At 36.4% G+C, this 15191-nt stretch overlaps 1 protein-coding gene and 1 long non-coding RNA gene across 2 annotated transcripts; one reads left to right on the forward strand and one right to left on the reverse strand.

Moving 5' to 3' along the window:
• Positions 1 to 760: 760 nt before the first annotated feature.
• On the reverse strand, positions 761 to 1856 carry Or98b (Odorant receptor 98b). Its single transcript, XM_089462432.1, is given in 3 exon segments — positions 761 to 781; positions 910 to 1535; positions 1593 to 1856. Coding segments are annotated over 3 exon segments (897 nt in total). The 5' UTR covers positions 1843 to 1856.
• A 3156-nt stretch (positions 1857 to 5012) lies between these two features.
• LOC149270623 (uncharacterized) lies at positions 5013 to 5633 on the forward strand. The gene is made up of 2 exons (XR_016270198.1): positions 5013 to 5091; positions 5146 to 5633. It is a non-coding gene; the product is annotated as an uncharacterized LOC149270623 (long non-coding RNA).
• Positions 5634 to 15191: the final 9558 nt, after the last annotated feature.

Below are 15191 nucleotides of genomic sequence, written 5' to 3' on the forward strand. Positions count from 1 at the left end.
GCTTCACTTAAAACAGCTGATCGAACAGCATTAAAGTGAATGTAAACATGTGAGCGTGCTGTAGGCAGGAGTTTTTGACCAAGAGGAAGAGTCGAGCAGAACTAGGGAATAGCTTGTTGTGTCTTATATTAGATGGAAACAATATAGAGCACATATGTCGTAACTCTACATACATATCAATATTTTACACTACAAACACCTACCATAGTAAACTTATGATCTCCTAGTGGAAGATAGTCTTTCTCAATAGATGAATGTTAGATATAAAAACAAAGCTAAGTTCTTTATTTAGTATTGACTTGATCAAAACATAAGCAATTATGAAACACGAATCAAATGGGAATTTTAAAAATGTGTATATCACATCAATAAAGTTAAGCTTTGTTTAATTTGCACTTCCATAATTTGTAAGGATTATGGAATTGTAGAAAATTGAAGTTGACAAATGGAAAGTTACCTCAGCTCTGAGAGTAATAAAAGACGTATGTAGATGCCGCCCAATATGACTGAGATAGCGTCTGTCATCCCGGGAATATATGTAGCCTAGCCCAAATAGTAAAAGTTTAACATGGCAGTGAAAACTTCACTGCAAGGCTTAATTGATACTTGAATGCTGAGCACGCGAAATTTGAGTAATAGCATCAGCAGCTGCAGCAACCAATTGATTAAGATCGTTTACACGCGTGTTAATTAATAGTGGCAATTCATATAGTTGGTTTAATTTGCCAATTTTTATAACAGATCCTTATATAAGCATGCACTATTTTAATATGCCATTTACCTGCACATCCTGGCGTTGTCAAAGATAATAAATACAAGTATGCTCCTATTTAATTGTTAGAAGCCAATTGAGTTTTTTCATTCTAAATAATTTTATGTACTCAAATAATAATTAATTAAATAAAATACTTTACAAATACATCTATTTATTTGTAAAGAAAACATACCGACAATGTCTCCAAAATGGCCATCGATGCGACAGCCACGCTGGGCTCGCATCATCGTCAGGTTCAAGGGTTGCCTGTTGTCCGGTCAAATGCAGGTGACCTCAAACCAGGCGCTGTCATAGATGGCCCACGCAAATTGTTGACTCTGCTCTTTGAGATGCCCACCGCAGTGACAGTAGAGGAAAATCTGGGCCAGAATGGAGCTGGTGAATGCAGCATAATGTAGGACCTCCAGCTGAGCTAGATTTTCAGACAGCTGATAGCTTAGCACGCACAGAAGCAGCGACGCCACAAGGAACTGCATGTTGATCAAAGGCCGGAACAGGCGATTCAATGTCAGCGACATGTGTAGAGAGTACTGGTAAATTGTTAAAATGTTTCGTAAATTCGTCTGGGTCTCCGACAAAGTTTCGCCCCGAAATCGTTTCATTTGGCTCTGCGCTATTTCGAACAGCGCACACAAGTTGCAGGTCAGCGAGCAGAAAACTGTATCCATGCACACAGTAAAGAGCAGGACGCCCACTACGCCTGATGCATTCCACACATACGATACCAAATAGTTGCGTGCAATGCGATTATCCCACGGATTCCTACAATGGGCCGTGTGCGACTGCAATTGAACATTTCTTTAAAGCCATCAAACTTAGTCGCTCGGAAATGGCAACTCCGGCTGCCCTGAGCTTGGAGCGGACATCAATGCTTGCATCAAGGGCAGCAGACAAACCGACTTGTAGAGAGCCAACAAAGTAATCATTAGCGAGCAGCGGCCGTCGGTCAACTTGTCCATATTTGCCACATTGCATGAAACCGATCCGCAATGCCTGCCAGCAAATAAATTGATGCCCAGCAGGCGCAAACAGACATCTTGCAACTTGAGAAGGCGGCTCGTCAGCATGATGCAACTGTTCGATTGTGGATGTCACTTGTCAATGTCTGGCGCTTAACGCATGGCACACTTGATGGAACCAAGCGCAGCGACACAGGTGTCTAATTGCAATTTAATTGCTTTTACCTGAACACACACGGACACTTATCCAGCTCCCATGGGCCTAAATTGCGCGCTCATTATACCCTGAACCCATTGAAAATGGGAAATCAGGGTATAATGGTTTTGTGAAAAGTATGTAACTGGCAGAAGAAATCATCGCAGACCCCATCAAGTATATACATACATATATTCTTGACCAGAGCGATGAGCTGAGACGATAAAGCCCTGTCCGTCTGTCCGTCCTCCCGTATGAACGCCTAGATCTGGTAAGTTATAAGAGCTAGAGAGCATGTAGACTCGTATATACCATACGCAGTACAAGAGTATCATATTTTTCGATAACGTATTCGATATATTTTATCGAGAATAATCGATAAATTCCTTTGTTTCTTAGCCTATTTTGAATACTATTAGACCTGGAGACTTCAGATTTACTGTGTATATACATTTCATGAATACGAAGATTTTGTACAGATTGTGGATACCCCGCCCCCTTCGTGACGAATTTCAACAAAAACAAGTACTAGAAACTTATGCTTTGAGCCACAAGATAGTCCTATTACCAGAGAAATTGTTTAACAAATAAATTTACAGAATATTGTCCACACTGCAGCGCAGCCCAAGTGCAGTCGCTGCTTACTGCGCAGTTAGCAGAGCGCGTACTTATGCGTGCGTGTGTATGCATGTGTGCATAAAAGAAGTGCAGAGTAGAAATCAGCTTAGTGGGTTCAGGGTATCTCCTAGTCGAGCAGTCTCGACTGGAGCCTTCTTACTTGTTAAATTTAAAATTTAATATGGACAGCTCAATAATGCCTTACCTTATATTAGTTTGAGGAACCCTGAGTCATGAAGGTCTTTCTAAACTAAGATTGTTAGAGTAAGCATATTGCAGGAGAGAAATGAAAGCCTTTGCTTTGATACGTGTAGTTTTTCCGAAAAACCATTTACACTTGAGAGGGACAATCCGATCTCCACATTAGAATGAAATTGCATTAACAGCTCGCTGTTGGCTCTAGACCCCACATTTAATCCCACAACGCAATGATAGACTCTGACAGAGCTTGCCTTAAAAGCGTATCACAAATCCTGCGATAACATGCTGGGTCTCATCAAAATGCAAATACAGCTTGTTGCGAGTGAGCAAATTCTTAAAAAGTTCCCAAAATGGTAAACAGTAACAGCCGAGTGCTGAAAATTGCGCATTGTGAGCTGCTTATTGTTGTTTGTGCAATAAATCATACTTAATTAAAAACAATTAGAAGCAAATCTAATACTATTTTGCATACAAGCAAAACATAAAGGCTTGACCCCAATCATCTTCCGGCAGACTATGGAACTTTTCCATACAAGTCTGTTGGCAGCATGTGAATGCCATGGCAAATATTTGGCAATGTTTTCTAGCAACAACAGAGCAAATCTTTGTTACATTTCAAATGTGCAAACATGTTCGGAGCCAGCCTGCCCACACCACAGTCCCATCACAGTCAGTTTGCAGCCATTTGGGCAACTTTTTGTGCATTTACTTTGAGCGCTGGCATTGATAATCTCAGTTTTGTGTCGGGCATTAGAGTTGATTTTGGAAATATTTTAATTATTCAATGTCCCAGAGAAGTTTGGCCAACTGTCCGGCGGTAGGTCGGGTCAGCTGCACAAAGCTCAGCTGCACAAAAATCATGCTCAACAGTTGGTCAAACAATTTGGCAAACATGCAATCATTGGCCAACAAACTCATGCAATTACTCGACAGCATGCAACCACTTACGTAAATGGGCCACTGGTTGACCATGTAGGGCGTGAGCGTGGCGTGGGTGTGGGCGTGGCATGCACACAAGTGCATGCATTTAAAGGTGGCATAAATTGGAATTAAAATGAAACGCAAGAGCTGACTGAGAAGATTTGACAAATATTGACAGCATAATTAATTTGTGAGCGAAGCGACATTGTCGTATTTGCCTTTGCTCTGGCTTATTTAATTATTAACAATAACATTTTAATTATGCAACTTTTGCGTTTTACGACTGTAATTAATTAACATTTTTTGACAAGCAGCCCGCATAGCTTCATTTTCATTGAAAAAAAAAGAAAAGATTTCAACAAAACATAAAAATAGAAGAGAATAGAGCCCAGGGGTAAAATGGACACAGAAACTTTTGCAGCTACTAGTCTGCGCCTAGGCACATAAAGTAAACATTGACACACTGCCACGCCCACGGGCAACTAAAGGAGTTTCAGTTTATACAGTATTTTGTAGCACAAAACTTGCTCGAAACTCAGCTGGCAGCTGAGGCAGTAGCCCTTCGCCCATCCAAATGGGCGCCGGCCAGTGTGAAGTGCGACAACTGACAGGAGCACAGGGGCGTTGGGTTGTAGAGGGGGGCTGAGTGCAGAGTATGCAGCACCGAAAACTCCCAAGAACTTTATGCGCTACGTGGTATTGTTATTACTATGCTGATATTGCCATTGTTGTTGCATTCACAATACTTTACTTTGTGCGGAGTTCCACGGACTAAATCATTCAGTTGAGAGCCTCGATGAAATGCCGTGAGAAAATAAGGATATTCGAATACGCTTTAAAGTACTTTTAAAAATTTATAAAATAATATAATCTTAGTAAATTAATGTTAGACTCCATATACTATTTTTTATATTATATTATACTATATTTTCTAATTAGGAAATCTGAGCTTCATTATGATCATATTCTATTAAAATCAAATTATTACAAAAAAAAAGAAGAAATAAATAAATAAATAAAAATCAAATAAAATAATTAATTATAGATCTTTAGACCTTATATATCTATTTTTTAAAGGAACTCTGAGCTTAATTATAATTATATATATATTCTTAAACAATTGTAATACTTTATATGTAATTGTTCCATTCATTTTATTTAAACAAAAATCACTATGTACTTTTAATTAAATTTAATTTAACTTTCAAATTTCTGTGTAAATAAGAAAAAAAAAAGAAGAAGAAATTTATCCCCTTGGCATTTCGAATTATCGAGACTCTGCTGTATAAGTTTTTATCTTAACAATTTTTGAAAGGAAAATCTGAACATTAATCAAACATAATTTGATTTGTTACATATATTTCTTTCCAGAGATTTTTAGGAGACATTTGCTTCACTTCAAACGCCTTGGTTTTGATAGAGTATTTCAAGCTTCGTTCACTCGATTGTATTTAGTTTAATTTGCCATTTTGTAGCTGGTGCTGATGCCGCTGTTGTTGTTGCTGCTGTTGTTGCTGCTGTTGCTGTAGATGTTGGTGGTGGTGTTGCAATGCTCGGACAGCAGTTGAATCCAAAATGAAATAGTTGATTTCAGCCTCCATGGAATTTGCCGAGCAAGTGCAACTGCAGCCAGAAGTTGGAGCAGCGGCAGGAGTGCAACAAAACTTTGCCGCTTGCACAGGAAGTCAAGTTGGCGTCTCTGCCGCCCAGCGCCAGCGTCTGCCTCAAGATGGAGCTGGAGCTGGAGCTGGAGTTGGAGATGGAGCTGAAGATGAAAACGAACACGAACACGCGGCAGAGGAAGACGTTGACTGTGCAGCAGTTTACTTAAAATGTTTAGTGGAAAGTGTTTTAAAATACATTAAAAAGTTCACGGCTGCTATGGCACGCATAGAATTTATGCGAATTTGGTGAACTCTAGAGTGCAAACTTTTTACATTTGCGCCCGCCCAATCAACTTAAATATTTGTTTAGCTCAAGCAGCTGAGCTCTTAAATGCCCAAAAACTACACAAACACACACATACACATACATATATAACAGGCATATATTTCATTCGTGATGGGAGGCGGTGCAGACGTATTGATCACCTGTAATTAATTCCTGAACGGCGATGTTTGCCTCATTGTGCAGGCGTACTAAAGCAAAATTAAAGATATTGAATTCCACGAAATGTATATGCACGTTCATCTAAATATGTCTGGCTGTTCAGAGTATAATGTGGCCCCATCCCGAGCACCTTCAGCTATTTTCGCCAGTCATTTAATAAGCTGTTTTCGTTACCCATCTCTTATTTATGAGGAGCTCTGCTCGCGGCCATGGGGGCTATGTACAATTATAGATATTCAATGTGGGTTGCGCTGAGATTGTAATGGCTGACAGCACGCTTCGTGGAAAACTGTTGAATTTGCAAATGACAAAGTCGTATTTAATTTCTTGAACAGCGCAAAATCAAACGAAAACAAAAACCACAACCAACGAAATAAAAAAAGAAAATAGCAAAATAGGAAAATATTTTTTCGTATAAACAAATAAACATGAACATTTTATTTTTCCTCTTTCCGCTGCTGAGTGGTTTCGATGGCATTAAATTACTTTAATGCTGTAATAATATTGCTTATAAAACCGTTTACAAATCTTGAACAATTTTCTATTTATTTTCTTTTACTTATACAGTTCATGCTAAATATTGAGGCACGAGTCTTAAAACCCAAGTGTGCATACCCTTCTCATTTTATTGGACAGCAAATGTCAGCAGGTCGATAAAACTAGTAAATTTCACAGCTTTTAATCTGCTTTTATGATTGAGTACCAAGTGTTGCATTAATAATTAATAAGACCAAATGAACTAAAGGGACAACGCTTAAAATGAGTTCAATGAAAATGCGAAAGCAAGCAATCAACATTTTTTTCTGCGACTGCAAATACTTAAAGTATTTATTCATGTTTTTTATTTATAGCACTGAACTTTGGAAGTCATAAACTTGCAGTTCAACAACAGAAGTTCTCCATTTGCTTGCCAGATTCTGTGAATTTTTCACAAATCTATATATAGTAAAAAAATTCGCATTGAAATGGTTTCTGTCACTATTAATGTTTCCTCGATTTAAAATGAGTTTAACAGATCTTTTGGACTTTAAGGTTGATTTACGTTATCACATTAATATTTATTTGCAGCTATTTATCGAATAGATCTCAGAAATTGTGGTAATAAGATATTACAGTTTCATTTACAGCATAAGCAAGTTCAGTTTTTATTTTAGAACAAAATAAAATAAATAAAAATATTGAAATTGATAATCATAATTTGAAATAAAATAAAAAATTGAACTTCATTGAATATAATGAAAAATGTTATCAGAAAATTGATTATCGTATGTTAAGTTGACTTTTGTTTATCAATAGCGTCAACCACATAATGGGTATCTTTATATCGGCCACTCCCAATGAAGGCAGTCAATTTCTTGTTTAAATAACGTAATCAAAATATAATATCGCCACAAGACTTAAATGTATGAAACGCACAGCGTATCGTATAATCACAGAGAATCGGAAATTAAGATATATATTTACAATAAAAATATGTGAATTGCTTAATAGCCTGATTAAAGTATTCCCTGGGACGGTATAATAAGCCATTTGCAGCGATTCCAATGATTTTTTGCATTATTCATTGTAATTTTACAATTTTTCACAGCTGCAGCTCGCAATTTGCAATTCGCAGATTCCTTATCAACGCATTTGTTGGTTGAGTTTCAGTTGCTCCAGCGACAGTTGGGGCAAACGCTTTAAAATGAATATATATAAACGACATTAAAGTCGTACGAAATTATACAATCGGCTGGAAAAGGTGGAGATATGAAAACAGATGCAGCAGAGAGAGGGGTGGCGGAAAAAAATAACAGAAAAATGGAAAAGCCAACTGATGTTTCACGCAATTGTTGGCTTCACGTGGGCAACAAACGCATTTAATTAAATAACCTATTTAAATTTGAATGTATTACGGAGAAAATAAGGATAAAAGAAATGCAATTTTATATTGAATTGATTCAACAAATAAAAAATGTCTGGCAATACCAAAAAAATAAAAAATAAATAAAATTAATTTAATTTGTGTCAATTGGAAATTGCAAAAAAAAAAGTTATTCACAGCAATTTATATTTTTTAAATTGCATTACCCACAAGTTGTAAAAAAATATACATATACAAAACGGAATAAATATAGTTGATGCACAATAAATACCCTTTCAGATTATTCGACCAGTTGGAATCATTAAGAAATGTGGAAATCCAATTTAAAACTCTGAACCTATTGAAAATGGAAAATCAGGGTTTCAGTATATAAAGAATATAGTTTCAGTATATAAAGTTTCAGTATATGAGAAATAAATATTAATTGATCAGGGCGACGACCTAAGTGGTTTGGCTTTGTCCGTCGATTCATGTCCTTCTCTCCTTATGTGTAGCCACACCGAACTCAGAACTTACATAAGCAAATCAAATTTGTTTAAAAAATCCAAATTTTAAATTTAGATTTTTATTAATTTTATACAATTTTAATTTTTGTTAAAGTAAAAAAAAAAAAAGAAAACAATAAATAAATAAATGAAAAAATGAATAAATAAAATAAAAACGTAGCTCAGCGCGTAATTGAAATGTCAGCTCTCCGAAAGGCGCAGAGAATCTCCTAGTCGAGTTGTCTCGATTAGAAAACTCTAAAATTGTTTGAAGTTTTTTTTGGATGATATTTTAGGATATCTAAAGTTCGATGCATCCAATTCCAACATATATATCTACAGTAAATGAGTGTAAACCAAAACTAGTTTACAATTGATGTATTTATTAATTATTATATACATTTTAATCAATAGAACAATGGCGGAATTTTTTCGAGTAAACACACCTAAAAAAAGAATTTTTTTTTTTCAAATTAATTTCATATTAATTAGTATGTCTGTGTGTAAGACAAAAAGTGAGCAAAGCCAAAAAGGAAATAAAATCATGCTAGTATATATATATATTTATGTCAACAAACAAGTATGTATATAACATGTGTATTTGTATTTGTTAATCGTTAATAGTTAAGAATTATATTTTTATATTATTGCTGAGCCTGCAAATTAGTTTGTATCAATTTTATAAGCTCTTTGATAACTGGAGCATACACAAGTCCTCCTCCGTTCACTCTTTCTCTCTGCTACTAAATAAAAAATGCGTGTAGAACGCATATAATTAATATATTTTCTCATTTTAATACTCATTCACGAAAATGAAATGAGTATATTGTATGCCACAATCGAAGCTAGATAAATCGCTAAAGCTGCAGTTTCTCTAGTTTTAGAGCTATAAACTTAAAATTTAATGTTAAAATTACTGTATGGGGAATAAATTTACCCCATTGGGGGCGTGGTAGGTCGATAAAATTGATTTGACAGCGCTTGGGCCGTGAATGAGTATTATAAAGTCGGTAATGCTCGATTGCAAATTTCTTACTTGCTAATATAAATAGCAGAAATCACAAAGAATACATAATAACTTTGAAAAAAGTCTGTCTATACACATTTTAATAAAATTTGATTGTAATTATATGTAAAAAAAAAAAAAAAAACGACATGACGAAAAAATTCATTATTAAATATTCTAACAGAAAAAATGCGTTCTATTTTTTTTTTTTTTTTTTTTTTTTTCGCTTATAGTGCATTAAGTAAATTGAATAATCCGAAAATGGTTAGAGAGCAAACATTAAAAACTTAAATGCTTTACTCTATTTTCGGTATATGTAAATCACAAACTTAATTGCTTATAATGAAAGGCAAAATAGAAATGGCCAGCATTCGGTTCGCTTTTACTCTCGTCAAGTTCTATGATGACTTCATTAATGGAACAGCAAAGCGAGTGCCGACCCCAGGCATAAATCCAGCCGAATGGCGGCGAGGCTGGAGAGCAACTGAACTGAACGAAATGAAAGCCGAAACGCATATGGAAACGGAAATGGAATACATATATACAGAGCGTAAGCAGGAGAGAGAGAGAGAGAGTGAGAGTGGGAATAAATGGCAAAGCAGTGAACGCTGTTACAATGCCAAAACGTTCCATGCTGTACTCACTCTTTGGAGAGTCCTTAAGAGAAAATGCGCTCTTGCTGCAGCGAGGCGACGCTTGGCCTCAGCTCGGTACGCCAAGGCTTCTCGCACTTCTGTCAACAATTGGCCCATCTTAAGCGTATTTGCACGCTTCAAGCATCCACAGATGACAATAAACAAGCGGCGACTGCTTCACACATTGCCCGCCAAATTGAATTAATTGCTACGTTCTCATGTTCTTCTTGCTGTCGCTTTCGCCGTTGCTGCTCCTGCTGCTGCTGCTGGTGTGAGTGTGGGTGTGGGTGGGGCGGGGCTGGTGTAAAAAATGCCCCAGTGGGCAGGTGTCGGGGTCCGCCGCACAATTTTGATGACCATAATGACAACAATTAAATATAAATCACCGAGCAGCAACAAGCCAAGGTTACCTTAACGCGGCTCAGCCCGGTCCGGCCCAGTCCATTCCAGTCCAGCTTCTTCTTCATCTGGTCTTCTTTCAGCTGGCGCCCCTCATCCGCCCGCCGCCTGCCCTCGGGGGCCGCCATGCACGCATACAATTAGCTTTTATGGCCGTCATGTAAAATAAAGAAAATGCCGCCGCGGTCTCACTTGGCGTATGGTAATTTGAAAATATGGTAATTATGAGGCGTTCTTTTTTGCAAAAAAAAAAAATATATATATAATTTGTTATTTATGTTTTGTATATTTTGTGTAAGCCAGTATATAATCATGCTGGAGTGTTGGAGTAGGACAACATCAACTGCATAATACGCGCTCATAGGTAGGTGAGCAAGAGAGAGATGATACTATTTCCAAAATTGTGGACCTAAATGATAGAGACGGAGAGAGAGATAGAGAGAGAGAGAGAGAGAGAGAGGGAGACGTGAGAAAGTAAGTTTGAAATCATTTGGCTAGAAGAAGGATACGACAAATATTTATATGTTTATTTTTTTTTTTTTTTTAACGTTTAAAGGTCAAAGTTTACAGTTTTGCATTGTGGTTATTTTTAAACAAATTTAAAAATGGGTCCACAGCTTTTTTGATTTTTTAAAATTCATTGATACTATTTGAGATTTGCACAAAGAATTACGGTATTTATTTCAATAAAATTTATATTCACTTTATTTTTGAATTTTTTTATTTCACTCTTTATAATGAAGATTACAAATCATTGTAAATAATAAACTAAAAACAAATTATAGATGTAGGTTGATTAATGAACTTTATAGGAATTGGTGCCTTCTTTTAATTACTTTCATAGCTAACATAGCTAAAAAAAAAAAAAAATAATAAAAATAATAATAATAATAAATAGATTAATATTACAGTGACGCCAAATTTGGTCTTTTTTGGATTACGTATAATTTTGGTTAACTATATTAAATATGATATACATATACCTCATCGAAAAATATATTTGCAATCTACAATTTAGCATTTACACTTTTTAAATTGCAATCTCCATTACATTTTCTATGGGTGCTTGATATTGAAAATTAATAATTTTAATGTTATTATGTATCTGAAAAGTCTCAAAAGTTCCTTTCGACTCATAGAAACATAGAAAACTCATAGAAAAAAAAAGGAGTTATATATACATAATAATCAATGAATAGCCGATTAGCCAAGCTTCCCAAATTCAATGGGCCTTCGCGCAAAACTCTAGGCAAATCATCAAGCGATTATACGCAGGCAAGAGAGCATAGTATATTGCCAATCTCGCAGTTACACGAAGCCAATATACTCTCTACAAACTAGATGACCGGGCATAACAAGTGAGAGGGCGCCACCTCTGACATCGCGTCTGTCTGCTCTAATTAGGCGCACATAAATTGCGCCGCAAGAACAGCAATAAAAGCAACAAATCCTAAATAACAATTAAAACAATTTTCAAGATTAGAAACACCTCACGGCTGAGGCTTTAATATTTTAATTAAAAATTCTTTAGCCTCAATATGCTGGCGGGCAGGCTCTCACAGCTCAAGGTGTGGTATGCCCTGTTGCTCTGCTTCCTCTTATTGTTGTTTATGTTTATGCTGCTGCTGTTGTTGGTGTTTTGCGAAGTGTTGGCCATAGCCAGCGGTCGAGTGTTCTGAATGGTCTCCGGAGGCCTATGACTTTGAATTATTGCAGGCCAAGTCATAAATTAAGTACGCGGCTCACAAGTGGGTTGCGCGTGAGATACTTGGGCATTGGGTGGAGGGGTGCGAGGGCGTGCCGCCGGCGGCTAGCGGCGTTGGCAGGCGTGGCAGCTCCGCCTCCTTGAGTACCGTTTAGAGCCAGCTAATAATCTGAAATGGACGTAAGAGGCGATCGTAACCCACGAATATCCCCATTCAATCAAATTAAGAATTTGCATATATGCAAAATATGCTCACGGCTTATGGAGCTACATATATGCAGCCATAAATGGATGTAAGTATATTTGTGTATATTTTATATATATTTCGACATCTGTATATTTATGTGAAGTAATGAGATTGCTTTTTTCAAATGATAAAATTACTATCCTTTCATGAAAATTGTAATGTTTCGTTTAATATGCGAAAAATTTAATGCAAAAGTAACTGCATATACACATACATATATATGTATATGTATATGTCATCATTGTTTTGATTATTTTCATCTCATTAAAATAACAACTGTTAAATAAATGTGGAATCGGTCGAACGTCAATAAAAAATGTGGCCAATTTTCACTCTGTTTTTTTATACCCTGAACCCATTGAAAATGGGAAATCAGGGTATAATGGTTTTGTGAAAAGTATGTAACAGGCAGAAGGAATCATCGCAGACCCCATAAAGTATATATATTCTTGATCAGGACGACGAGCTGAGTCGATATAGCCCGTCCGTCCGTCCGTCCGTCCGTCCGTCCGTCCGTCCGTCCGTCCGTCCGTCCGTCCGTATGAGCAAAAGGATCTCAGAAGATATAAGAGCTAGAGAGCTGAAATTTGGCAAGCATACTCGTGTATACCATAGGCAGTACAAGTTTGCTTTATTTTTTCGATAACTCATCCGATAACTTTTTTATCGAGAATAATCGAAAAATCGACAATGTTTTTTCAGCTTATTTTGAACACTTTTAGACCTGGAGACTTCAAATTTGCGTTGTATATAAAGTTAATGGATACAAAGATTTTGTAATTTACAGATTTTGGATACCACGCCCCCTTCGCCCCCAATTTGTAAAAAACGCATTTCAAGTACTAGAGACTTGTGCTTTGAAATGTACACACATTTAAGCCATATGATTACGCTCTAAAAGTTTCATTAAGATCGTATGTCTACAAAAGAAATTATTCAACAAATAAATTCTCGTTATATTGCCCACACTGCAGTGCAGCCCAAGCGCAGCCGCTGCTAGCTGCGCAGTTTGCAAAGCGCGTGCTTATACGTGCATGTGTATGTATGTGTGCATAAAAGAAGTCCAGAATGATTAGAATATCAGTTTGGAGGGTTCAGGGTATCTCCTAGTCGAGCAGTCTCGACTGGAGCCTTCTTACTTGTTTTATTTATTTATTTTTTTATTTAAATTTAACCATGTTTCTTTGCATAACTTAAATTAATGCATCATTATGTCAATAACAGCATTAATATTATTATGATGCATTTATTTTATATATAGAGTGAGCGAATTTTAATAGAGAAAACAGAGAAATGTATCATCAACAGAGAAATGTATATAAATTAAAAAAATACAATATTAAAAAGTTTGTATTACTTAAATGCGTATAAATTTATATTTGAATGTGTGTTTAAATGTATGAATCGATATTAACTAAAGTAAAGAGCCGTAAATAGTTAAATAAAATAAAAATAATAATAATAAAATTATTTTACTATGAAAAGGGATACAACTAATTACAGTGGACCCTCGGTTAACGAACACAACTCGTTCCAGCATTTTCTACTTTAACCCACAAATTTTGCAACTAAATTGCAAGCCAAATAGTTCGAAAAAAAGCTAAAACTATTTATGGACAGCCGTTCATTAACCGAGGGTTTAATATCAACAGATAGACATTCAGGAGAATTCCATATAATAAATAAGATTAAAATAATATGTATAACTTTTTATATTAAATATAAAAAAAAAAAACGAACATATCTGCACAAAAGGCAAAATATCATGAATTATTAATTGATTATATTTAAAAATATTGTATATAAATATAAAATATTGATAAAGCATTTTAAGTCAGTTTTAATAAATCAAATATAATATATATAATAAAAAAGCAAACAGCTGGTTTTTTTTTTTTTTTTTTTTTTTTTTTTTTTTTTTTTTTTTTTTTATAACCCGAACATTGAAAATGAAAATCATTGAAATCGTTTTTTTTTTTGTAATAATTAAAAAAATCATGATGCATCATTTAAATATATATATTTTGTATTATTTTATTTTATTTATTTATTTATTTTTTTTTTTATTTATATATATTTTCTTTTAATAATTAGTAAAAACCATTAGTGCAAACAGTTCGTGTTTGTTTAATTTAAAAGCCTTTCAACTATAAGTGTAAGACTCTAGGTTAAATCTCTTGGCTCTTTTTTTAAAGCAATTTCCATTATTATCGAGACCGCCTCGAGCTGTGCGCAAATAAACATGTGATTGGTGGCTACTTGAGGCGCTGGGCCTGAACTTGTTGCACAGGGAGGGCCGCACTTCTCCGGCCGAGCTCGCTGGGAGGCGAAGCAATTTGGGCACAATAAAGCTGAAACAGTCTCGGCTCGAGCCTGCATATTAAATCCTGAGGCAGCCAGAGGGGCACGCCTCAGACCCTCATAAATAAGGGGCGGGCGGGCGAGGCGAAGGAGTTAACCCAGCAGACGTTGCGGCCGCGCAATCAAATTCAGATGCTTGGCGACTCTCAATGCGCCGCTGCTTAAGTGTCGTAAAGTCCTTTTGCGTGCAACAGCAACAACAACAACAACGACAGCAGCAACATCTTTGGCTATGGCTTTTATGATTTATGCAACTATCGCCTGCAGCAGCAACAGCAACAGCCAGACCCAGGACCAAGCCTCATTGCCGAAATCCTTGAGGCGCATACGAAAAAAAAGTGTGTGTGTTTTTTTTTCTTTGCACATTTTTTTTCTCCATTTTTGGCCAAATGTCTCCGTCGGTGGTGTTGGCGGTGGCGGCTCTTCAAATTGTGCAATTTTATGGGCTGGCGGTGCGGGGTGCGGCACGGCATTCATGAATAAAAGATTTCCAAGTGTGCTGAATGCCACGCCCTCGCCACCGCCACCGCCCCCGCACCCCACGACCAACGCCCACCTCACTCAATTTATTATGCTTCTGGCCTTGCCGAGTGCAAATAATAAGCAGCAAGTGCACAGCCACGCCCACCACAGCCCCACAAAACACTTTCAGCTGGCAGTGCTCTCTTTCTCTCTCTCCCTCTCTCTCTGGCTCACTCTGGCTCACTCAA

Source organism: Drosophila arizonae, chromosome 2, assembly GCF_054131065.1.
Source record: "Drosophila arizonae isolate 15081-1271.41 chromosome 2, UAZ_ARI_1.0, whole genome shotgun sequence".
Classification (NCBI taxonomy): Eukaryota; Metazoa; Arthropoda; class Insecta; order Diptera; family Drosophilidae; genus Drosophila; species Drosophila arizonae.